This window comes from Trichomycterus rosablanca, chromosome 8 (genome assembly GCF_030014385.1).
Source record: "Trichomycterus rosablanca isolate fTriRos1 chromosome 8, fTriRos1.hap1, whole genome shotgun sequence".
Lineage (NCBI taxonomy): Eukaryota > Metazoa > Chordata > Actinopteri > Siluriformes > Trichomycteridae > Trichomycterus > Trichomycterus rosablanca.
Window position 1 is genome coordinate 40,950,750 of NC_085995.1, and position 23,763 is coordinate 40,974,512.

The following is a 23,763-nucleotide window of genomic DNA, read 5'->3' on the forward strand; positions in this document are numbered from 1 at the left end:
ATGAAAACAGAACTACTAGGAGCTGCTAACTGGCTTAACTAACTGTTCGCGTTACAAACACATTAATGTTCCCTACATAGTGCACTAGATAGTGAATTAGATAATTGATTTATGTTCCCTACATAGTGCACTAGATAGTGAATTAGATAATTGATTTATGTTCCCTACATAGTGCACTAGATAGTGAATTAGATAATTGATTTATGTTCCCTACATAGTGCACTAGATAGTGAATTAGATAATTGATTTATGTTCCCTACATAGTGCACTAGATAGTGAATTAGATAATTGATTTATGTTCCCTACACAGTGCGCTAGATTGTGTATCAGATAACGGATTTAAAACGCGATCGGGAATAAAGTCGGTGTCGCCTGCGTGCGCGTTTGTGTGCATGAAGCTCGTCGTTAATGGCGACGCGTCAGCGGAGTAATACCGTTGTGGTGTGAAAAGGCCGCGCCGTTATCACCAATATCAGCGCGTTTAGAACGCTTCTCAACCAATCAGATTGTAAGGTCGGAACTAACTGTTGTATAAATGTACTTAATATATAGAGAGTGTAAATCAAGCACAAGTGTTGAATCAGTAATAATAACGTAACGACGCGTCTCCTGTTGTTCTGACTCTTGTGTTTGTATATTCGACGTGTATATATTTGCTCTATCTGCAAAAAAACAAACATTATGGGGAAGCGATTTTCATACTGGACGCTGTACGTGGTCGTGTTAGTTTATACTGGATGATCGCCTGACGTCCGCGGCGTCATTTATTTATTTATCTTGTATTGTAGTATTTCTTGTTCACGGCCAATAAACATCCAAACATGAATAAAATTGCACGAACGAACTCTGCAGTAAACAAGGAGCAACAACAATCACATATATTTCAAAAAGTTATTTGGTTAGTTTTTAGTTAAAGCTGTTTCTTAAAAGTGCATGAAGCAGAACGCTGATTAAAATGCATTTCACAGTGACGTTATTATTACTGTTTGCTCCGTCTTCTCAACACTCGTGCTCGATTTACACGGTTACACGTGTGCACGCGCTTGTGTGCTTATTTCCGGTTGAACTGATAGAAAATGTTGATTTTGGAAAATTAAAATACGAGTCGTTTTCAATTTCTGCTTGTTTGTTATTTGATCTTGAAACGAATAACGCCCCGTTTTCCCGATTTACAACTTTGGGATTTGAAGTGAAAAACGAATGACCGAAGGTACGCTGACCCATCACGTACATTCATGTGCTGGTCCTGACTGCTCCGCCACTCTTCACCTTCAGGTCTGAGGGATTTGGTTCTATCGGGGTGCAGCTGGGCGTCGGTCTCCGCCCTGAGTTCTCCCAGCTGCCCGTTGCTCCGCTCCTTAGACCTGCGCTGGGCGGACAGCGTCAAAGATGCACAGATCCGAGAGCTGCTCAGTCCGCCAGGTAACACACCTGCACACACACACACACACACTAGTATGGACTTGATCTTTAGCTTAGCCATGGATGTAAGATACACTGATGAGCAAAACATTAGATAGGAGTACACACCTGACCCAAAAGCATGCTCATGTCCTAATGTTTTGATTCATGATTCATGATTTGGTGCATTAGTTCATGTGTATCAGAACCACTCTAGATGAAGGCAGTGTTCCTCAGGTGGGTCCTTTGTGTGTGTGTGTGTGTGTGTGTGTGTGTGTGTGTTTACAGGCAGTAATAACCGCTCACAGCTGAGGAACATGCAGTGTTTGAGGCTCTGTGGTCTGGAGGTGACCGAGGCCACGCTGAGGTTGATCATCAGGCACATGCCTCAGCTCACGAGGCTCGAGATGTCGCACTGCCCGCTGACCGACAACTCTCTCAACCTCCTCACCGCCGTGGGCTCGTCCACGCGCAACACGCTCGCACACCTCAACCTGGCAGGTACGTCGGCACGGTACACGGTACATGTGTGCGAGAGAAGTTGTCGTAACGTCCTGACCGCCCCGTGCCCCCTCAGACACGTGTGCGGTTACCCACCGTCCAGTGCTGAGGCCTCCCAGAGCTTCATCGTGCACGTGGAGACGTTCTAATGTTCCTCATGTGCCGGCGCCTGACCCACAGACGCCTGGCTAGGTTGGTGAAGCCCAGCAGTGCCACCTAAGCGCCCAGACGATGCCATCCTAGTTCATCACTGATTAAGATTCACTACAGCTTCTCACTTATTTGTGCCAATATAAATAAGGATGGTTTGACCATGCCTGTTGTGGGGACAGTGGTAGCCTAGTGCGTAGAGCTTTGGGCTATCAACCGAAAGGTTAAGAGTTTAAATCCCAGCTCTGATATTCGGCCACTGTTGGGCCCTTGAGCAAGCCGCTCCAGGGGTCCCGTACAATGGCTGACCCTGCGCTCTGACCCCAGCTTCCAAACAGGCTGGGATACACGGAAAACACGGCACTGCGCACAGTCCAGCAAGCTTTATGTTCTCATGAGCTTAGATGCCTCAGCTCCTGCAGCAGCATCCAAACGCACGGTCACGTAAAGCTTGCTTGACTGTGCGCGGCGCTATCCTGTATTGCTCCAGCGTTCCATGCATCTGATCACAAATCATGAGAACGTCAAGCCTGCTTGACTGTGGCCACTCTGTCCTGCGTCCCTGCAGCTTCCGATTCATGAACGAACGCGCGCCGTCTGATCGGAATCGAACTGCTTTTGACAACATGCCTTTGTGTTCCTCTCTCAGGCTGCAGCCGTCTGACTGACCACTGTCTGGGCTATCTGCAGCGCCTGTCCTGTCTGTCGGTCCTGGACCTGCGGGGCTGCAAAGGAATCTCCAGACAGGCCTGCGAGAAATTCATTTCGGAGCTGTCCGTCAGCGCCCTCTACTGCCTGTCGGATGATAAACTCGTACAGAGAATATCCTAGAGCCCTGTCGTCGTCGTCGTCCCCCCCACAAACACACACGGACTGTATGGGGGGCGGGTAGTGTGTGTGTGTGTGTGTGTGTGTGTGTGTGTGTGTGTGTGTAGAAAGGTCGTGTGGTTTCACTGTATACCGGAGGACCGCGTGTCGTATACAGAACGCTATGAGGGAAGAGCTCGCAGACTCCCGGCGCGGCCGTACGGGTGAACGAGACGCCGTGACGCCGCCTCCGTTTTGTACTCGTTTCCTGTTAGTCGTTGTACGCATGATTACGGCGGTCGACGGTCACGGCGAATCTCGGGCTCGTAACGCCGCGGGCTCTTCCAGTAGGGTTTTAAACTGGTGCTACTGCCACGTCAGTCTCTTTTCGGGTGCAGGCCGGGGGCGGTACCCGCATGCCACCCGAACCCTCTTCTTCTTTTCGGCTTCATCGGCCCGGGCGCACGTCCTCCAGCGCGTTTGAATAAGGGTGTCGCGTTTGCTTTCACCGCTCTCCTTTGATTTCATGAGGAATGCTTCTTTTCTGTTCTTGGTTCGGTTCCCTGTAGTACAGAGTGCAGATATATAAACACAGATGTATAAACGCGGCCCGGTGTGAATGTATTCCTCCCCTGTAGTTACCCAGAGAATCTGTAGCGCTCCAATTATTTTCCAGAGAATCTTTGTTTTTTCCACTTTTTGTTTTTCAGAAAAAATAAAGACGTGATCAACTCCAGCGTTCGTTTCTTTCATTTGAAGTCCGATCGCGCTCGCGTGTAGCCGACGGTTAGAACCTAGTGAGCCACGTTCTTAACTTGTGTGATTACCGAGTACGACAACATCACTTCATTTACTTCACTCACTTTATTTAATCAGCTCCACTTACCATATAGAAGCACTTTGTAGTTCTACAATTACTGACTGTAGTACATCTGTTTCTCTACATGCTTTGTTACCCCCTTTCACCGTGTCCACTCACCGTCCACTCTATTAGACACTCCTACCTAGTTGCTCCACCTTGTAGATGTAAAGTCAGAGACGATCGCTCATCTATTGCTGCTGTTTGAGTCGCTCATCTTTTAGACCTTCATCAGTGGTCACAGGACGCTGCCCACGGGGCGCTGTCAGCTGGATATTTCTGGTTGGTGGACTATTCTCAGTCCAGCAGTGACAGTGAGGTGTTTAAACATCACTCATACCAGCACAACACACACTAACACACCAGCACCATGTCAGTGTCACTGCAGTGCTGAGAATCATCCACCACCTAAATAATACCTGCTCTGTGGGGGTCCTGACCATTGTATGTAGAGAAACAGATGGACTACAGTCAGTAATTGTAGAACCACAAAGTGCTTCTATATGGTAAGTGGAGCTGATAACATGGACAGTGAGTGTAGAAACTAGGAGGTGGTTTTAATGTTATGGCTGATCGGTGTATTTGGACAACAGACAAGGCCTCAAAACAACTTCAGAGAATACAGGACAGAAAACCAGAAACCCTCTGATGAGCAGCCGATGGCCACAGTGGAAGAAAATCTCTAACAAAAGTTATAACCAGTTTAAAGCAAATAGTTTGATTTAGAGGGTTTATCATCATTCAGGTCAGTCTGTGGTAGAATAAAGTAATTAGAATTAACTCTATTTATTAAGAATGTCAAAAACAAACTCCATCACTTTTCTACATCGTCGCCTTCCGGTGCATTTTTTTCAGCATTTTAATGCCGTCAGCAAAAATTTTGTTTGGTTGAGCTCGTATCCGCTGATGCACCGCTGCTTTCACATCATGAAAATCTTCTTCCCCTTAAAGCTTCTTTGGAGCTAAATTCGGACTATAAGCGTCTCTCGGTCTCTCGGACACCAGCGATTACTCCTCCCCTCCTCATCACTTATAACATAAATATAAAAGTGCGTGAACTTTTTGAAGATCCCTCGTAGGTCTGGACATTAGTTGGTGCAAACATGTCACATTTCATCATAACAGCAGGAGCAGCAGGACAGACTTCACCCTCAGGTGGGTAAACGGGTTCCAAACAGAATTATTAATAGTAAGATGTCGGTTTTGCAGATTATAGCATAACTAAAGGAACTAGGAGGTAACGCAGCACATAAGAGCTTTTATATCAGCATGAATATCAGCACCCACCTCACTCGCCATCAACAAACCTGAGTGATGCACGAGAGAGGCAGAACGACAGCAACCCAACATCCCTGATCACCACTAAGCTTTATGAGCTCTGTGCCTTTGACTATAGTCGAGGTGGACAGTTCTGGTCCTAGGGGTCAAAACCAGGCACAGTCGGACGAGCCAACATTTCGTACCCAGGCTGGCAAGAGAGATAGGACAGTTGTAGCCTAGCAGTTAAGATACACCAATCAACCATAACATTAAAACCACCTCCTTGTTTCTACACTCACTGTCCATGTTATCAGCTCCACTTACCATATAGAAGCACTTTGTAGTTCTACAATTACTGACTGTAGTCCATCTGTTTCTCTACATGCTTTGTCACCCCCCTTTCATGCTGTTCTTCAATGGTCAGGACCCCCACAGAGCAGGTATTATTTAGGTGGTGGATGATCCTCAGCACTGCAGTGACACTGACATGGTGGTGTGTTAGTGTGTGTTGTGCTGGTATGAGTGGATCAGACACAGCAGCGCTGCTGGAGTTTTTAAACAGTGTCCACTCACTGTCACTGCTGGACTGAGAATCGTCCACCAACCAAAAACATCCAGCCGACAGCGCCCCATGGTGCTGTCGGCCAGTCGGGCGTCTACATACACACATGGCTGTGTCTGATAGGGGAGATGGCCATGGCCTGGCAATGGATGTCCAACCAGTGATTCCAGATCCACTGTGACCCTGCCTGGGATAAAGCAGTGGTAAAACATGAAATCATTAAATGAGCTTGAGGTGCAGATTTTGTGTTCCAGGACCTTCTGATTCATGTTGGAGGTTTTTGTGGTTGTGTATTTACCTTTCCAGCATAAAGTGACAGCTTTGGTTTTCTTCCTGACCTTGGTAAGAGACCACTGTTCCATGTACCAAGTTTTGTTTTTTATGCGTACAAGCTCTATTTTTTATGGCAACAAAATACAAGCTTTACGAAATTTACAAAATTGATGCTCTGATGCTCTGTACTGATGTACTTTCTTACACAGATAAAAATGGGCAACATACTACAACATACTTATGGTAATTTTAAGTTGACATTTATTTAAAGAAAGAATTAAAATGAAACCGCTAATCAAGCTCTCACTTCATCTAACGCGTTAGGAAGCGTCATCAAACTAACAGAAAAACGTAGGAAACATTTACTCTGCACTCATTACAGAGAAATAAATCCATTCAAGTCTTGTAATGTATTGATGGATTAATGTCAATTTAATGCTTATTTTCCATTAATTTTAAAGTATCGATAAAGTATAAAAACATCTGTCAAAAATTTATAATGGAGATGAAAACATCTATAAAGATCTCAAGTGTGATTTTGATCAAAATGCTACATGTGTGTTTATTCATACAAAACTGTCAAGAAAGATATTCACAACAATATCTTTCAAATATTGAAACAGATTTTGATTAATAGAGATAAATAATGTTACATGTTGAAATATATGTTTCCTACCATGGTAAATCGTTGTTAATAAGTTTTTCTGAGGAATCATTAACATATGATCAGACAGTCTCTTTATATATATATATTGATATTGATAATAATAATAATAATAATAATAATAATAATATCATTAAAGGTGAACCGTGCAACGTTATGTTATTCTGGAAGTTTGTATCAAACGAGTAGCCCTTCGTATTATTCAGTACCCTTAAAGTAGCTCTCGGCCTTGAAAAGGTTGGTGACCCCTGTTCTACACTGATGCTCTGTATTGATGTACTAATGTGCTGATGCTCTGTACTGATGCTCTGTAATCATGTACTAATGTGCTGATGCTCTGTATTGATGTACTAATGTGCTGATGCTCTGTACTGATGCTCTGTAATCATGTACTAATGTGCTGATGCTCTGTATTGATGTACTAATGTGCTGATGCTCTGTATTGATGTACTAATGTGCTGATGCTCTGTACTGATGTGCTGATGCTCTGTACTGATTCTCTGTGGTGATGTTCTACACTGAAGCTCTGTACTGATGTGCTGATGCTCTGTGGTGATACCCCGTACTGATGCTGCTCTGCTGAAGTCTGATGCTCTGTATTGATGTCCTGATTCTCTGTATTGATGTGCTGATGCTCTGTATTGATGCTCTGAAGCTCTGTATTGATGTACTGATGCTCTGTATTGATGCTCTGTGGTGATGTTATACACTAAAGCTCTGTATTGATGCTGTGAAGCTCTGTATTCATGTCCTGAAGCTCTGTATTGATGTGCTGATGCTCTGTACTGATGCTCTGTGGTGATGTTTTACACTGATTCTCTGTACTGATGCTCTGTATTGATGCTCTATGGTGATGTTATACACTAAAGCTCTGTATTGATGCTCTGTACTGATGCTCTGTGATGATGTTTTACACTAAAGCTCTGTATTGATGTGCTGATGCTCTGTATTCATGTCCTGAAGCTCTGTATTGATGTGCTGATGCTCTGTACTGATGCTCTGTGGTGATGTTTTACACTGATTCTCTGTACTGATGCTCTGTATTGATGCTCTATGGTGATGTTATACACTAAAGCTCTGTATTGATGCTCTGTACTGATGCTCTGTGATGATGTTTTACACTAAAGCTCTGTATTGATGTGCTGATGCTCTGTATTGATGTCCTGAAGCTCTGTATTGATGTCCTGAAGCTCTGTATTGATGTGCTGATGCTCTGTACTGATGCTCTGTGGTGATGTTTTACACTGATTCTCTGTACTGATGCTCTATATTGATGCTCTGTGGTGATGTTTTACACCAAAGCTCTGTAGTGATGTGCTGAAGCTCTGTATTGATGTGCTGATGCTCTGTGGTGATGTTTTACACTGATTCTGTACTGATAATCTGTATTAATGCTCTATATTGATGCTCTGTGGTGATGTTTTACACCAAAGCTCTGTAGTGATGTGCTGAAGCTCTGTATTGATGTGCTGATGCTCTGTGGTGATGTTTTACACTGATTCTGTACTGATAATCTGTATTAATGCTCTATATTGATGCTCTGTGGTGATGTTTTACACCAAAGCTCTGTATTGATGTGCTGATGCTCTGTATTGATGTCCTGATGCTCTGTATTGATGTCCTGAAGCTCTGTATTGATGTGCTGATGCTCTGTACTGATGCTCTGTGGTGATGTTTTACACTGATTCTCTGTACTGATGCTCTATATTGATGCTCTGTGGTGATGTTTTACACCAAAGCTCTGTAGTGATGTGCTGAAGCTCTGTATTGATGTGCTGATGCTCTGTGGTGATGTTTTACACTGATTCTGTACTGATAATCTGTATTAATGCTCTATATTGATGCTCTGTGGTGATGTTTTACACCAAAGCTCTGTAGTGATGTGCTGAAGCTCTGTATTGATGTATTGATGCTCTGTGGTGATGTTTTACACTAAAGCTCTGATGTGATGTGCTGAAGCCCTGTATTTATGTACTGATGCTCTGTACTGATGCTCCATGGTGATGTTATACACTGATGCTCTGTATTGATGCTCTGTGGTGATGCTCTGTATTGATGCTCTGTGGTGATGTTTTACACTAAAGCTCTGTATTGATGTGCTGAAGCTCTGTATTAAAGTGCTGATGCTCTGTATTGATGCTCTGATGCTCTGTATTGATGTACCGATGCTCTATGGTGATGTTATACACTAAAGCTCTGTATTGATGTACTGATGCTCTGTATTGATGCTCCATGGTGATGTTATACACTGATGGTCTGTACTGATGCTCTGTGGTGATGTTTTACACTAAAGCTCTGTATTGATGTGCTGAAGCTCTGTATTGATGCTCCATGGTGATGTTATACACTGATGGTCTGTACTGATGCTCTGTGGTGATGCTCTGTATTGATGCTCTGTGGTGATGTTTTACACTAAAGCTCTGTATTGATGTGCTGCTCTGTATTGATGCTCCATGGTGATGTTATACACTGATGGTCTGTATTGATGCTCAGTGGTGATGTTTTACACTAAAGCTCTGTATTGATGTGCTGAAGCTCTGTATTAAAGTGCTGATGCTCTATGGTGATGTTATACACTAAAGCTCTGTATTGATGTACTGATGCTCTGTATTGATGCTCCATGGTGATGTTATACACTGATGCTCTGTACTGATGCTCTGTGGTGATGTTTTACACTAAAGCTCTGTATTGATGTGCTGAAGCTCTGTATTAAAGTGCTGATGCTCTGTATTGATGCTCTGATGCTCTGTGCTGGTGCTCTGTATCGATCCACTGATGTGCTGGTGCTAGTCTGCACTGATGCTGCTCTGCTGAAGTCTGATGAAGCGCTTTTGCTCCTCCGGCTCGGTTTGTGTGGACTTGTGTGGACGGGGTTGCGGGGAGGATTTAGGCCGTTATTTTGCTCGCCCTGCTGCTGCTGTTGTTGTTGTTGTTGTTCTTGGCATGTGTCCACATACTAATGGAGCAGTGAGCGGAACCTGGCGGCTCGGTCCGGTCACAGCGGTTATTTAGTTTGTGTACAAACGGGGAAGCGCCGCCGCAGCCATAGCAGCTAGGTTAGCTTAGCATGCTAATAGCTGCTAGTACAGTTTACAAGCCGGGACGTTCGGTTCGGTTTAGAGTAAATGTTTAAATATTCGCGATCACGCGCCGCTTACCGATTAAATATTGCGTTTATTTATTTATAAATGATCAGTATTAATGTTAAAAGCTCGACGTGCTGGATGTAAACGAGGATTCGGTGCTTTTGTGGCTATATGTGTGTATAGTGTATATTCCTGTATAGAGGAGGCTTGTTTATAGATGCTACATCCAGCACCAGGTTTCCATAATCAGTAAATAGAATTTCTATAATTGTGTAATTCTATCCTGGGTGTTTGGTGTGCAGGGCTGGACTGTTAGAATGAATGGCAGGTCAGTAATGATGGGGCTTGGCACTTCATGCGGTTTTCAGCTCATTTAAACAGAGAGGAGCAGGAGCAGGGGAGGAGGATACATCTAAACATCTCCCTATTTTTTTTTGCACCCAGTCTCAGATGCGAACAAATCACCAATTTTGTACCAAACCAAACCTGAATCGGTTTCACAGGATCGAAGAGTTGGAAGAAAATGGCCCAGGAGGCGTTTCCTTTACATTATCTGGTCTGGAACAACCAGTACCAGGAACTGGAGCGAGAGCTGAAGAACAAGCAGGTAAATCAATACAGCAGTGAGTATGAGCATGGTAACTGTATTCATGCTGGTTAATGTCCACATACCAAGGGCAGTGGGAGATCTGCGGTTAGGGAACTGGACCAGTGATCAAAAGAACGCACCACTGGTTGGCCCTTAAGCGAGGCCCTTGACCATCAATCTCAGTCACAATTCGAGTCTACTAAACGTTGTGCCATTTTTTAATGCATTTTCTCCCCATTTTCCTTCTGATTTAGCGACTCTATTTTGTCTTCCGCTGCTGAGAGACACCCGACTGCATCTGAGGAGAGCACGTGGCTGTACACGCCTCTTCTGACACGTGCACAGCCCTCCCAAAGCGTATGAAGACCCACCCACACACACATAGGCTGCGTCCGAAATCGCATACTTATAGAGTACGTACTAGATTGGAGGAAGTACGCACCGCTCGGCGGTAAAGAAGTACGCGGCGCTTTCAGTACAGAAGTGTGCTAAATGCCGAAAATGTGCAGTATGCACGCAACACCCCTACATACTACGTCCGCCATCTTACCAACGTCAAGTGATGACGTAATAACACCATAGTTACAGACCGCGTGCTCATTACAAGCCCCACTCGGCAAAATGTTGGATATTTAACGTTATTTAGGGTTGTACGCAATAATAACATTTTTATTTTGTTTATCTTACACTTGTAAACAGAGGACTCTCCATTTTCCGCCATCTTTCTTGTTTCTTCTTCAGCTTCGAACGCCTACGCAGCTCCAGTTGAATTATGGGATACATTAGCGGACCAAGAGTGTGCATCGTTTGCGTACTCAAACGTGGCTGTCCAAGAAGTAGAAGAAGTAGTACCTTTTTATGTATACTATGTATTCGGACATGCTAACCGCTCTCGCGTACTGCTTTCGTGTACTGTTGAGTATGGAAGTATGCGAATTCGGATGCAGCTATAGTCCGGCCCCCACCCTGCATATACTGCAGGCAGGAGTTCAGAAACTTGGTGCTGGTGTGCTAACGGAGTATCCCGCTGCGCCACCTGGGCGCCTGTTGTACCATTTTTACAGCTTGCTGGGTCATTAGGGGTCCAAATCCCTCATGAATGAATGCTACAATGCTAAGCACCGGGCAAGAAATCGATCTGTTGATACGTATATCACAATATACACAATATATAAGATCTCTTGTGTGTTGTTGTGGTGGAGAAACTGACCAGTCAGAATTCCAGACCATAAAGTGCTCGCTCACATACTCACTCACACCTTAGATAAAACCACATGTGCACTACAGCACTACACCCCCTTTCACCCTGTTCTTCAATGGTCAGGACCCCCACAGAGCAGGTATTATTTAGGTGGTGGATGATTCTCAGCACTGCAGTGACACTGACATGGTGGTGGTGTGTTAGTGTGTGTTGTGCTGGTATGGGTGGATCAGACACAGCAGCGCTGCTTTCTGTTTGAATCCCAGGCTGGGCTCACAAATACAGAAGTCATGGAGACACATCAGTGCACTCTTAGTGCAGGTCCCAGGCACAGATTAATAGGACAGTTGTGTCAGGAAGGAGATCCAGAAATGATCCACAGTATTAGCAGCGATGCCATAAATGTTTGTCCGGTACGAGTGTGTGGTGGCCAGGACAACAAGTGGCTAAAGATGAAAGAACTTTAATAGGTTGTTGTAATTTGTAACGCGACCCTTGGCATCATGAGTGTGTGTTTTGTTTACCTACAGCAGGAAATCGAGAGCTTGGACCCTCGCGGGCGAACGCCGCTGGAGCTGGCCGTGTGCCTCGGACATGTGGAGTCCACTCGCGTGCTGCTGCGCCACAACGCAGATCCCACACGCTGCAGTGAGCGCGGCTGGACGGGTGAGCTACTCCAGCCATTACAGTCAAATATTAAGATACACTCGGGGCTCGGCCGGGGCAGCAGACCGACACGCTAGCCTATCACTAACGGGTCTGGAGTGTTAGGTTCCAGACTCACCGGTGCCACCGGCCTGGCCGGGCACTTAGCAAGCTCAGTTGGTTCTCTCTCAGCCTTGCTGCTGCTGTAGCGACTACTGCTGGCAGGTCGAGGTAGCACCGTCCTCTGCAGATCCGCTGCTGGCTGGTGTAAAGATGCAAGGGTGGTATTTGTGTTTGTCAGAGCCGGCGGCCCTCCTCAGGGAGAGAATTACAGGGGAATTGAGTATATCCAAAATTCTGCACCAGCTTTCATCATGGTGTCCTGATTTTTCATTAGTATTTATGATCAAGCACAGCTGCCGACCTCTCTGTGCCCATATAAACAGGGCTAGTGTGACTGCACCCATTACAAAGAACATGGAACAGTGGGTTTGTTTGCCAAGGATGGGAATACAGCTTCTGTACACATAAAGCTCAGTTCTGATGTTCTGAGTGGTGAGTTTGGTACTGAGTGGTTGTTCCCGATGTGTGTAGTGTTGCAGGAAGCAGTAAGCACAGGAGATCCTGAACTGGTACAACTGGTCCTCCAGTACAGAGACTTCTGTAGAGCCACAGAGAGACTGGCCGGCATCCCCGAACTTCTCAGCAAACTCAGACAGGTGACGTTTCTCCACAGACTGTAAGCAGGAGGTTTTGTGTACATAATTTATCAGCCTCACATATTAGATCTGACTGGGGTGGAGAGAAGTGATGCTGGTACCTTCTAATCTCTAATAGTAATAAAGAGCCACGAACTGGGAGTTACAGCAGTCAGGGATCCCAAATAATAATTATAATAATAATAGTAATAATAATAATAATTATTATTATTACTATTATAAGTGGTAGTACTGATGTTATTTTATTTATTTATATTATTATTATTATTATTGTTGTTGTTATTATTTTATTTATTTTATTATTATTATTGTTGTTGTTATTATTTTTGTTTATTTTATTATTATTATTATTATTGTTGTTGTTATTATTGTATTTATTTTATTATTATTATATTATTATTATTATTTTATTTTATTATTGTTAATATTATTATTATTGTTATTATTATTTTATTTATTTTATTATTAGTATTATTATTGTTATTATTTTTTCATTTTATTATTATTATTATTATTTTATTTTATTGTTATTATTTTATTATTATTATTATTATTGTTATTGTTATTATTTTAATTATTTAATTATTTTTTTATTATTATTTTATTTATTTTATTATTATTATTATTGTTGTTATTATTTTATTTATTATTATTATTGTTGTTATTATTATTATTATTATTATTATTATTATAATAATAATAGTTGTTTATTTTTGCAGGCGAGGGATTTCTACGTGGAGATGAAGTGGGAGTTCACCAGCTGGGGTGAGATTAAACCCAACACATGCTTCCCCTCTCTCTGTACTCTGAGCATTAGGTCCCTTCCAGTACACGGTTCCCTACGATCCAGTACGTTTATAAATCCATGATCCATCGTTTCATGGTTGTTTCCACGGTCAGGGTCCAAGTGTACCGGAGCAGGACGTCCGGGTGGAGCGAACGCAAGTGACACAGAACCGTCGGTGAATCCACTTTACAAACTGTAATCAGTTTGATTCATGCGGCAGAAGCTTGGTGTTCTACACCGGAAAAACGGAAAACCTGGACAATGAGAATAAAACACACGAGGTTTCAGAGGTCAGCGATACTGCAGTGATAAAAAAATGTAAACGGCCTCACCGTCAGCGACTCCTCACTGTTACTGGCTCCCTTGTGCTGCTGTACACGGACAGTAGCAGTCAGGTAGGGTACTGAGAGTCCTGGATTTGGACCGACCCGTATGGTACTGTATGGTACTGTAGGGTACCGTGGTGTAGGGGATAGTTTCTCACCTGCCCATAATCTGCTTCTCCTGTCTGTGCTCTCCGTTCCTCTTATATTCCTTATACGTTCCTGTTATGTTTATCTTAAGTTTCTCATATGTTCCTCATACGTTCCTTTTATGTTCCTCTTATGTTCCTTATACATTTCTCATACGTTCCTCTTATGTTCCAATACGTTCCTCTTATGTTCCTCTTAAGTTCCTTTTATGTTCCTTTTATGTTCCTTATATGTTCCTTATAAGTTCCTCTTACGTTTCTCATACGTTCCTGTTACGTTTCTCATATGTTCCTCTTATGTTCCTTCTAGGTCCCTCATAAGTTCCTCTTACGTTTCTCATACGTTTCTCTTATGTTTCTCTTATGTTTCTCTTATGTTCCTTATACGTTCCTCTTACGTATCTCATATGTTCCTCTTATGTTCCTTATATGTTTCTCATACGTTCCTCTTACGTTCCTCTTATGTTCCTCATACGTTTCTGTTATGTTTATCTTAAGTTTCTCATATGTTCCTCATACGTTCCTCTTATGTTCCTCTTAAGTTCCTTTTATGTTCCTTACATGTTCCTCATAAGTTCCTCTTACGTTTCTCATACGTTCCTGTTACGTTTCTCATATGTTCCTCTTATGTTCCTTCTAGGTCCCTCATAAGTTTCTCTTACATTTCTCATACGTTTCTTTTATGTTTCTCTTATGTTTCTCTTATGTTCCTCTTATGTTCCTCTTACGTATCTCATATGTTCCTCTTATGTTCCTTATATGTTTCTCATACGTTCCTCTTATGTTCCTCTTAGGTTCCTCATACGTTCCTCTTACGTTCGTCTTATGTTCCTCATACGTTTCTGTTATGTTTATCTTAAGTTCCTCATATGTTCCTTATACATTCCTTTAATGTTCCTCTTATGTTCCTCTTATGTTCCTCTTACGTTCCTCATAAATTTTTTTTATGTTCCTCTTAAGTTCCTTTCATGTTCCTTATATGTTCCTTATACGTTCCACTTACGTTCCTCTTATGTTCCTCATATGTTCCTCTTATGTTCCTCTTACATTCCTAATACGGTCCTTTTACATTTCTCATACGTTCCTCTTATGTTCCTTGTATGTTCCTCTTAGGTTCCTCTTATGTTTCTTCTAGGTTCGTCATAAGTTTCTCTTACGTTTCTCTTACATTCCTCATACGTTTCTTTTATGTTTCTCATATGTTCCTCTTACGTTACTTATGTGCTGCTACATCTAAACATTTCTCTCCCATTATTCCTTCCCTCCTCTTTTTATTCTCTCTGCCACCCTCACAGTGCCCCTGGTCTCTAAGGTGTGCCCGAGCGACGTGTACCGTGTATGGAAGAGTGGCTCGTGTCTGCGAGTGGACACCACACTGCTGGGCTTCGAACACATGACCTGGCTCAAGGGCCGCCGCAGCTACATCTTTAAGGGTGGAGGTAATGCTCAGCGTGTTTCTCTAAACTGGCGGGTCTGATGGTGAGTTGTAGCACCTGTTTAATTCTTGCAGGTACGGGGCTTCACCCCATGTCTCGATGGTGAGGTGTGACCCGCCCCATTACACCTACGTCTCAATGTTTCCTTTTGTAGCTTCAAAAGTTTTGGCACCTTCAGGTCTTTTCGAATCAAATTGTCTGCGAGAAGTGGCAGCGCATATAGATTAAAGAGGAGTGGTCCAAGAACTGAGCCCTGAGGGACACCTGTCGTTTTTCTGAAAGTCCCTGTCGGTGTGTGTGTTGGTTCCAGCTGACGGAGGCGCCGTGGTGATGGAGGTGGACCACGAGAAGCAGGTGGTGTACACAGAGCCGCTGTCCCCGCGCGACGCTTCGTCTCTCCTCGCCGCCATGCTACCGTCGCAGGAGAACACGGCGCAGAGACTCACCTCCCCCATCGTCTCCACCCACCTCAACACGCGCAACATAGCCTTCGAGCGGTACGTACACAAACAAGCTGCTCACGCTTACCTGCAATACAGCATCACCATGTTTTTATAAACAAAAGCACGATCAGTGATTCTGGTTCCTCGTGTTTTCAGGAACAAGGCTGGAATTTGGGGCTGGCGCTCCGAGAAGTCTGAAGTGATCAGTGGCTACGAGGCAAAGGTGAGAGCAGAGACCTACAGACGTTTCATTCACAACGTCACACGAAACGTCTTAAATTCAAATAAGCAAGACTTTAAGTTTTGGACTTACCATTTGATTTAGTTCTGATTTATAAAGTCTGCACTGATCTGATTCATATATTCAGTAATTATCTGATTCGTAGATTCTGTACTGATCTGATATTTAGATTCTGTACTGATCTGATTCATATATTAAATACTAATCTGATTTATAGATATAGTACTGATCTGATTTAAACAGACAAATCTGATCTGATTTATAGATTCGTTAGCAATCTGACTCATAGATTCAGTACTGATCTAATTTTTAGATTCATTACTGATCTGATTCATAGATTATGTACTGATCTTATTCACAGATTGTCCTGATATGATTCGTTGATTCAGTACTGATCTGATTCATAGATTCAGTAATGATCTGATTCGTAGATTCAGTAATGATCTGATTCGTTGATTCAGTACTGATCTGATTCAAAGATTTGATACTAATGTGATTTATAGATTCAGTACTGATCTGATTTATAGATTCAGTAATGATCTGATTCGTAGATTCAGTAATGATCTGATTCGTTGATTCAGTACTGATCTGATTCAAAGATTTGATACTAATGTGATTTATAGATTCAGTACTGATCTGATTTATAGATTCATTGCTGATCTGATTTTATTGATTCAGTACTGATGTGATTCATAGTTTCAGTACTGATCTGATTCATAGATTCAGTACTGATCTGATTCATAGATTCAGTACTAATTTGATTCATGGATTCATTACTGATAATAGATTCATTACTGATATGATTTATAGATTCATTACTGATATGATTCATAGATTCATTACTGACTTGATTCTTAGATTTGGTACTAATTTGATTCATGGATTCATTACTGATATGATTTATACAGTAGATTCATTACTGATATGATTCATAGATTCATTACTGACTTGATTCATAGATTCGGTTCTAATGTGATTTATAGATTCAGTACTGATCTGATTTATAGATTCAGTGCTGATCTGAGTCATAGATTCAGCACTGATCTGATTTTATTGATTCAGTACTGATCTGATTTTATTGATTCAGTACTGATGTGATTCGTAGATTCAGTGCTGATGTGATTCGTAGATTCAGTGCTGATGTGATTCGTAGATTCAGTACTGATCTGATTTTATTGATTCAGTACTGATCTGATTTTATTGATTCAGTACTGATGTGATTCGTAGATTCAGTGCTGATGTGATTCGTAGATTCAGTGCTGATGTGATTCGTAGATTCAGTACTGATCTGATTTTATTGATTCAGTACTGATCTGATTTTATTGATTCAGTACTGATCTGATTTTATTGATTCAGTACTGATGTGATTCGTAGATTCAGTACTGATCTGATTTTATTGATTCAGTACTGATCTGATTTTTTTGATTCAGTACTGATGTGATTTGTAGATTCAGTACTGATCTGATTTTATTGATTCAGTACTGATCTGATTTTATTGATTCAGTACTGATGTGATTCGTAGATTCAGTGCTGATGTGATTCATAAATTTGGTTCTAATTAATAGATTCAGTGCTGATCTGATTCTAACCCGGGTGATGGTGTGTTGTGGTGTGATTATTTAAGGTTTACAGTGCCAGTAACGTGGAGCTGGTGACGCGCTCTCGTACCGAACACCTCTCTGATCAGGACAAGTCCAGGTGCAAAGGTACCCACACTCCCACTCCCACATGAACAGTGATGCCTACATTACCCAGAGTTCTGTGTTTTCCCAGGCCTCACGTTTCTGTTCCTGCAGGTTCCAGAACTCCTCTCCAGTCGTTCCTCGGGCTTGCAGAGCAGCACGTGTCGAACAACGGGGTGAGAAAGACCACGCCCACACATTGCATCCAGTTTATAACTAATTTAGGATTTAATCCCAGCAATTGAGGCTTAAGGGCCTTACTCGGGGGCCCAACACTGCAACTTGTTTTAGGATTCTGATCAGTAGTCCTGTACTTTAACAGCAGATCTGGTGCATTTTTAGTGCTCCCAGTTTGGACATGCTCAGTTCCCCTGTGTACCCTGGTGACCCCTGGCTGCAGCACGATGCCCCTGCTGGTCATGGCGGATTTTTACACATACTCACACAGAGGACCACACTAGTCTTTGTTTATTCCTCTACTGCATGTGCCGCCGCCTTGTCCAGACAGTAGGAGGCACTGTTGCAGCGTGAGGGAACTCCATGTGACTCCTACCAGCAGGAGAGACCCTGTACCACCGTCCCTCCTTCAAACAGCTTCGAACAGCAGCTTCAATACCGTTTTTTAAATCTTTACCTGGTCTGTAAAGCTGGGTTGCCATGTTGTGCAGCTTCACCTCTGTTCCAGTCGTCGTTTCTGCTCTGCTTTTCAGAGTCAGGTGTCTCAGTGCGCGAGTCCTCACAACCCGACCGACATCACGGCCGAGGAGTACTTCGACCCGGAGTTTGATCTGAACGATAGAGACATTGGCAGGCCCATCGAGCTCACCAGCAAGGTGCAAAGGTACTGAACGTTTAGGGGAGGTTGCCATATCCACGTTTTCCACCCTTCCTGATTTTCTCTGTCGCGCTGTGTTTGGTCTTGCCCTGCTGCAGGTTTAAGGCCACGCTGTGGTTGAGTGAAGCCCACCCTCTATCGCTGGCGGAGCAGGTGACGCCCATCATCGACCTCATGGCGATCTCTAATGCGCACTTCGCTAAACTGAGGGACTTCATTACGCTGCGTCTGCCGCCTGGATTTCCCGTCAAGATAGGTGAGAGGCAGCACCGCACGAGGGCTGCGTCTCATACGGTCCTCCGTCTACTGTACAGTCTCGGTCTGTGAGTGTCAGTGCTGATCATGTTTCCTCTGTCTGGGGGTTTAGAGATCCCGCTCTTCCACGTGTTGAACGCTCGGGTGACCTTTAGTAACCTGTGCGGCTGTGATGAGCCGGTCAGCTCTGTTACCGTACAGTCTTCACCAGGAGCAACAGAAGCAGGTACGACCTCCTCTAAACTTCATCGCTTTTACCTTTTACCTTACTCATTACGACCCTCATCACAACCAGGACCGTCGCACCGAAGCGAACCGCGGGTCATTTGCCAAATTTTAGTCATAATCATGTGGAAAACTGTTAGCTTTAGTGTATTATTAATTCCGTATGTATTTAGTGTATTGTTATTTCTGTAAATCTGGACGAGGGGTGGCAGTATAAAGATCCAGACGAAGCCACCGTGTGTCACATGATCGGAGGAACCTGAAAATCGTCCCCTGTCGCGTTTAAATCACACACTCGGGAGCATTTTGGCTTCCCAGTAACATAAATTCATTCTGGAAGAAAGGTGATGGACAGAACCAGTACGTAACGTGGGCGCTGTGGCACCAGAAAGTGGTACAACTGATACTATTTTAGACTGCAGGCAAAAATTGCACACTTTATGTTCTCATAATGTAATTTAAGTGTTAATAAATGAAAAGCAACGTCATGTTTGGGTTACTTTGTAAATGCAAATCTGAAATCACGTCTGTGTAGACGCCTGGCCGGCCGATAGCATGGGATTGCGTAGTAGACAGCTGTGCCGCCCGAGCGCCTCAGGATCACAGTAACACTAATAAATTTATCTAAATTATTCTTTTCTACTCTTTTATTGAAATCTGTGTTTATTTATTTAATGCGTAGATTTCCCCCCACGCTCTCCCTAAGGAGAATGGTTAGAGTCGCAAAAATTCATCCAACATGCCCATAAATACAACATAATACTTATAAATACCAAATATTTATGAACATACCCACAAATACCCATTAATAATCCAAAAAACCCTTAAATACCCCCCAAAATACTCATTTATACCCATAAAAACCTTAAAATGCCCATAAATACCCAGGATCATGCCCATAAATACAACATAATACTTATAAATACCAAATATTCATGAACATGACCACAAATACCCATTAATACTCCAAAAAACCCGTAAATACCCCCCAAAATACTCATTTATACCCATAAAAACCCAGGATCAGGCCCATAAATACATCATAATACTTATAAATACCACAAATTCATGAACATACACACAAATACCCAATAATACTCCAAAAAAAACCTAAATACCCCCCAAAATACTCATCCAACACGCCTAAATATCTGTAGAAATTCCGGCTTGTGTGGAGTCTCACACTTCCTGTGCTCTCAGGTCAGACCCCCCCTCCCCTGATGTGTGAAGTGGACCCGTCGGTGTTCGAACCTCCAGCCGATTACACGCAGCTCGGTCCGGGCCGTAACGAGCCGCTGAGGGACGAGGACGACAACCTTCTGCAGTTCGCCATTCAGCAGAGCCTGCTGGACGCCGGGACGGAGAGCGATCAGGTACCAAAACCGTGCTGTATTCACCAGGCTGGGGGCATAAATACACACACACACAGACACACACACACATTTGGTTATATCTAAGCTTCTGTAACCTCATTCAGACGCTCTGGATAGTTCCAGCAGGTTGTTTTGTTTCGTTTGTAACCTGGATGTCCCCCTGTTTCTGTTTCGTTTTTTTAAGGTGACTATATGGGAAGCTCTGACTAACACTCGGCCGGTGTCGTCTCAGCCTCCGCTGTACGAGGAGGACTCTCAGCTCGAGAGGTTTGTGGATCAAATGAACATGCTGGCACCAGAATGTTTAATAACATGGAAAATAAGTCAAAAATCACAAAACACCCAAAGATACTAATAAATAGCCCAAAATATGAACCATAGAAGCCCTAAAATACCCATATATACCCCAGAATAGCCATGAACATACCCACAAATACCCAATAATACTCTAAAAAACCCTTAAATACCCCCAAAATACTCATTTATACCCATAAAAACCTGAAAATGCCCATAAATACAACATAATACTAATAAATACCAAATATTCATGAACATGACCACAAATACTCATTACTACTCCAAAGAACCCTTAAATACCCCCAAAATACTCATTTATACCCATTTATGCCCATAAATACAACATAATACTCATGAACATACCCACAAATACCCATTAATACTCCAAAAAAAACTTAAAATGCCCATAAATACCCAGGATCATGCCCATAAATACAACATAATACTTATAAATACCAAATATTCATGAACATGACCACAAATACCCATTACTACTAAAAGAAACCCTTCAATACCCCCCAAAATACTTATTTATACCCATAAATACCCAGGATCATGCCCATAAATACAACATAATACTTATAAATACCAAATATTCATGAACATGACCACAAATACCCATTACTACTAAAAGAAACCCTTCAATACCCCCCAAAATACTTATTTATACCCATAAATACCCAGGATCATGCCCATAAATACAACATAATACTTATAAATACCAATTATTCATGAACATACTCACAAATACCCTTAAATACCCCCCAAAATACTCATTTATACCCATAAAAACCTTAAATGCCCATAAATACCCAGGATCATGCCCATAAATACAACATAATACCCCGAAAGTACCCATAAATCCCCCAGAATATCAATAACTAGTCCAAAATACCCATAAATACTTACAAATACCCAAACAATACCCACAAATACACACAGATACCCAAATACCTATTAATACCACAGAATACCCATTAATACCCACACATACCTATAAACAACAAAAGCTTCCCATACATTTGTAAACATAACCATAACCCCCCCAAAATACATATAATTACCCCTGAACATACCCATAAATACCTACAAATACCCATAAACCCCCCAGAATGTCCTTAAATACCTTGCAAATGCCCCAAAATCCCTACAAATATCCACAAATCAGTAACCACGAGCAACATTTTAAGCAACTATTTAAATTATTTTCTCCTTCTTAAAAAGATTTCATTAAAATAGAGTGGATGCTGCACAGCAGCACGGGTCCCGGGGCCCTGGGTTCGATCCCTGCGTGCGTCTCACCCCGATACGCCCTCTGTTCCTCCTACAGGGCGATCCAGGAGTCGCTGTCTCTGTCGCTGACCGGAGGAGAGAGCGGCGACACCCCGGCTCGGTCTCCGTCGGGTTCCTCACCCGACCCGGCCCTCAACTCGCCCCCCTCCTACAATTCGCTGGCTGACCCGCGGGCCACGGGGGCGTTCGGCGTGGCCGCTAGTTTTGACGAGCAGCTGCGCCTGGCGATGGAGCTTTCGTGCCGGGAGCAGGAGCAGCTGGACAGGTCAGGAACGTTAAAAATAGAGGCGCGGTGGGCGGCGGCCGCCCCTCTCCGAGACGTCCGTCCTGACCGGTAACGTTTGTGTGTTGGTTCCTCGACAGGAAGCAGAGAGAAGAGGAGGAGGAGCTGGAGAGGATACTGCAGCTCTCGCTCACTGAGAAGTGACGTCACTCGTCCCCGAGCCGCTCCCGTTTTCTTTCTTTATTTATTGATTTGTGCTTTTTTTTATCCCGCTGTGTTTATTTATTTGTAAAAATTCCTGCTTCTTTTGTTATAAAGTATTAAACCGTGGACGGAGGCGACCGAGCGACTGAAGTGAACGATTTTCCCTCGACTTTTATCTCTTTATTCTGAGTGAAAATGTTTGATTGTCATGTTTACGATATAAAATTAATAATTTAAATATGAAGTATTGATGAGTATTGATGAGTATTGATGAGTATTGATGAGTATTGATGAGTATTGATGAGTAGTGATGAGTAGTGATGATGACGACACTGCAGACGTGAATAAATTATTGATATTATATGAAATCACTTCAATATGATGGCTGATAAACAGTGAAAGAAATTATTAAACGTTTCTGAAACACTTTTAAAATCATTTTTCTCTCTTCATTGTCGTGTGCACAGACCCAGAAAAGTTGGGACGTGGCGTGTTTACACATGTATGCTCTGTAATAATTTGAGAATTGAGGACACTGATTGTTAAAAGCAGAAATTTTGACTACAATACGAGACAGGTCTGGACTGCAGACAGGCCGGTCCAGCACCTAGCACTTACACTCTTTCACTACAAAGCCAGACGCAGTAGGAGCAGAACTCGGGCAACATGGGAAAAGATTCTTTACTCATTGGGCAGAATATCAGGCATCAGTGTTGCTGGAGTTTTTAAACACCGTGTCCACTCACTGTCCACTCTATTAGACACTCCTACCTAGTCGGTCCACCTTGTAGATGTAAAGTCAGAGACGATCGCTCATCTATTGCTGCTGTTTGAGTCGCTCATCTTCTAGACCTTCATCAGTGGTCACAGGACGCTGCCCACGGGGTGCTGTCGGCTGGATGTTTTTGGTTGGTGGATGATTCTCAGTCCAGCAGTGACAGTGAGGTGTTTAAAAACTCCAGCAGCACTGCTGTGTCTGATCCACTCATACCAGCACAACACACACTAACACACCACCACCATGTCAGTGTCACTGCAGTGCTGAGAATCATCCACCACCTAAATAATACCTGCTCTGTGGGGGAAGCAGGTTAAAAAGGTATGTAGAGAAACAGATGGACTACAGTCAGTAATTGTAGAACTACAAAGTGCTTCTATATGGTAAGTGGAGCTGATAACATGGAAAGTCAGTGTAGAAACAAGGAGGTGGTTTTAATGTTATGGCTGATTGATGTACAGTAGTGTTCAAAAAAATAGCAGTGACTTAAAAAAAGTGAATA

The 23,763-nt window shown here is 42.9% G+C and overlaps 2 protein-coding genes across 6 annotated transcripts in view; both read left to right on the plus strand.

Annotated features, from left to right (window-relative positions):
- Nucleotides 1–3,595, plus strand: part of kdm2ab (lysine (K)-specific demethylase 2Ab) — a 28,675-nt gene extending 25,080 nt beyond the window's left edge. For all 3 annotated transcript variants that reach the window (XM_063000894.1, XM_063000895.1, XM_063000896.1), the window contains exons 21-23: nt 1,276–1,422; nt 1,690–1,902; nt 2,702–3,595. In XM_063000894.1, coding sequence (XP_062856964.1) covers nt 1,276–1,422; nt 1,690–1,902; nt 2,702–2,883 — 542 coding nt within the window. In that variant the 3' untranslated portion in view covers nt 2,884–3,595. The remainder of the gene's footprint in view (nt 1–1,275; nt 1,423–1,689; nt 1,903–2,701) is intronic.
- Nucleotides 3,596–9,336: 5,741 nt separating this feature from the next.
- ankrd13d (ankyrin repeat domain 13 family, member D) lies at nt 9,337–22,918 on the plus strand. 3 transcript variants are annotated; one of them, XM_063000897.1, is made up of 17 exons: nt 9,337–9,891; nt 10,008–10,170; nt 11,884–12,019; nt 12,593–12,717; nt 13,437–13,482; nt 15,272–15,415; nt 15,723–15,909; nt 16,012–16,078; nt 17,721–17,802; nt 17,893–17,954; nt 18,489–18,619; nt 18,712–18,869; nt 18,981–19,094; nt 20,294–20,466; nt 20,651–20,733; nt 22,094–22,321; nt 22,420–22,918. In XM_063000897.1, the coding sequence occupies exons 2-17, from the start codon at nt 10,087–10,089 to the stop codon at nt 22,481–22,483; spliced, it is 1,884 nt and encodes a 627-aa protein (XP_062856967.1). In that variant the 5' UTR covers nt 9,337–9,891; nt 10,008–10,086; the 3' UTR covers nt 22,484–22,918. The 3 variants fall into 3 exon arrangements, with proteins under 3 accessions (XP_062856967.1, XP_062856968.1, XP_062856969.1); XM_063000898.1 differs by having other exon boundaries at nt 9,337–9,533; nt 9,866–10,170; XM_063000899.1 differs by lacking the exons at nt 9,337–9,891; nt 10,008–10,170; nt 11,884–12,019 and having other exon boundaries at nt 12,692–12,737.
- Nucleotides 22,919–23,763: the final 845 nt, after the last annotated feature.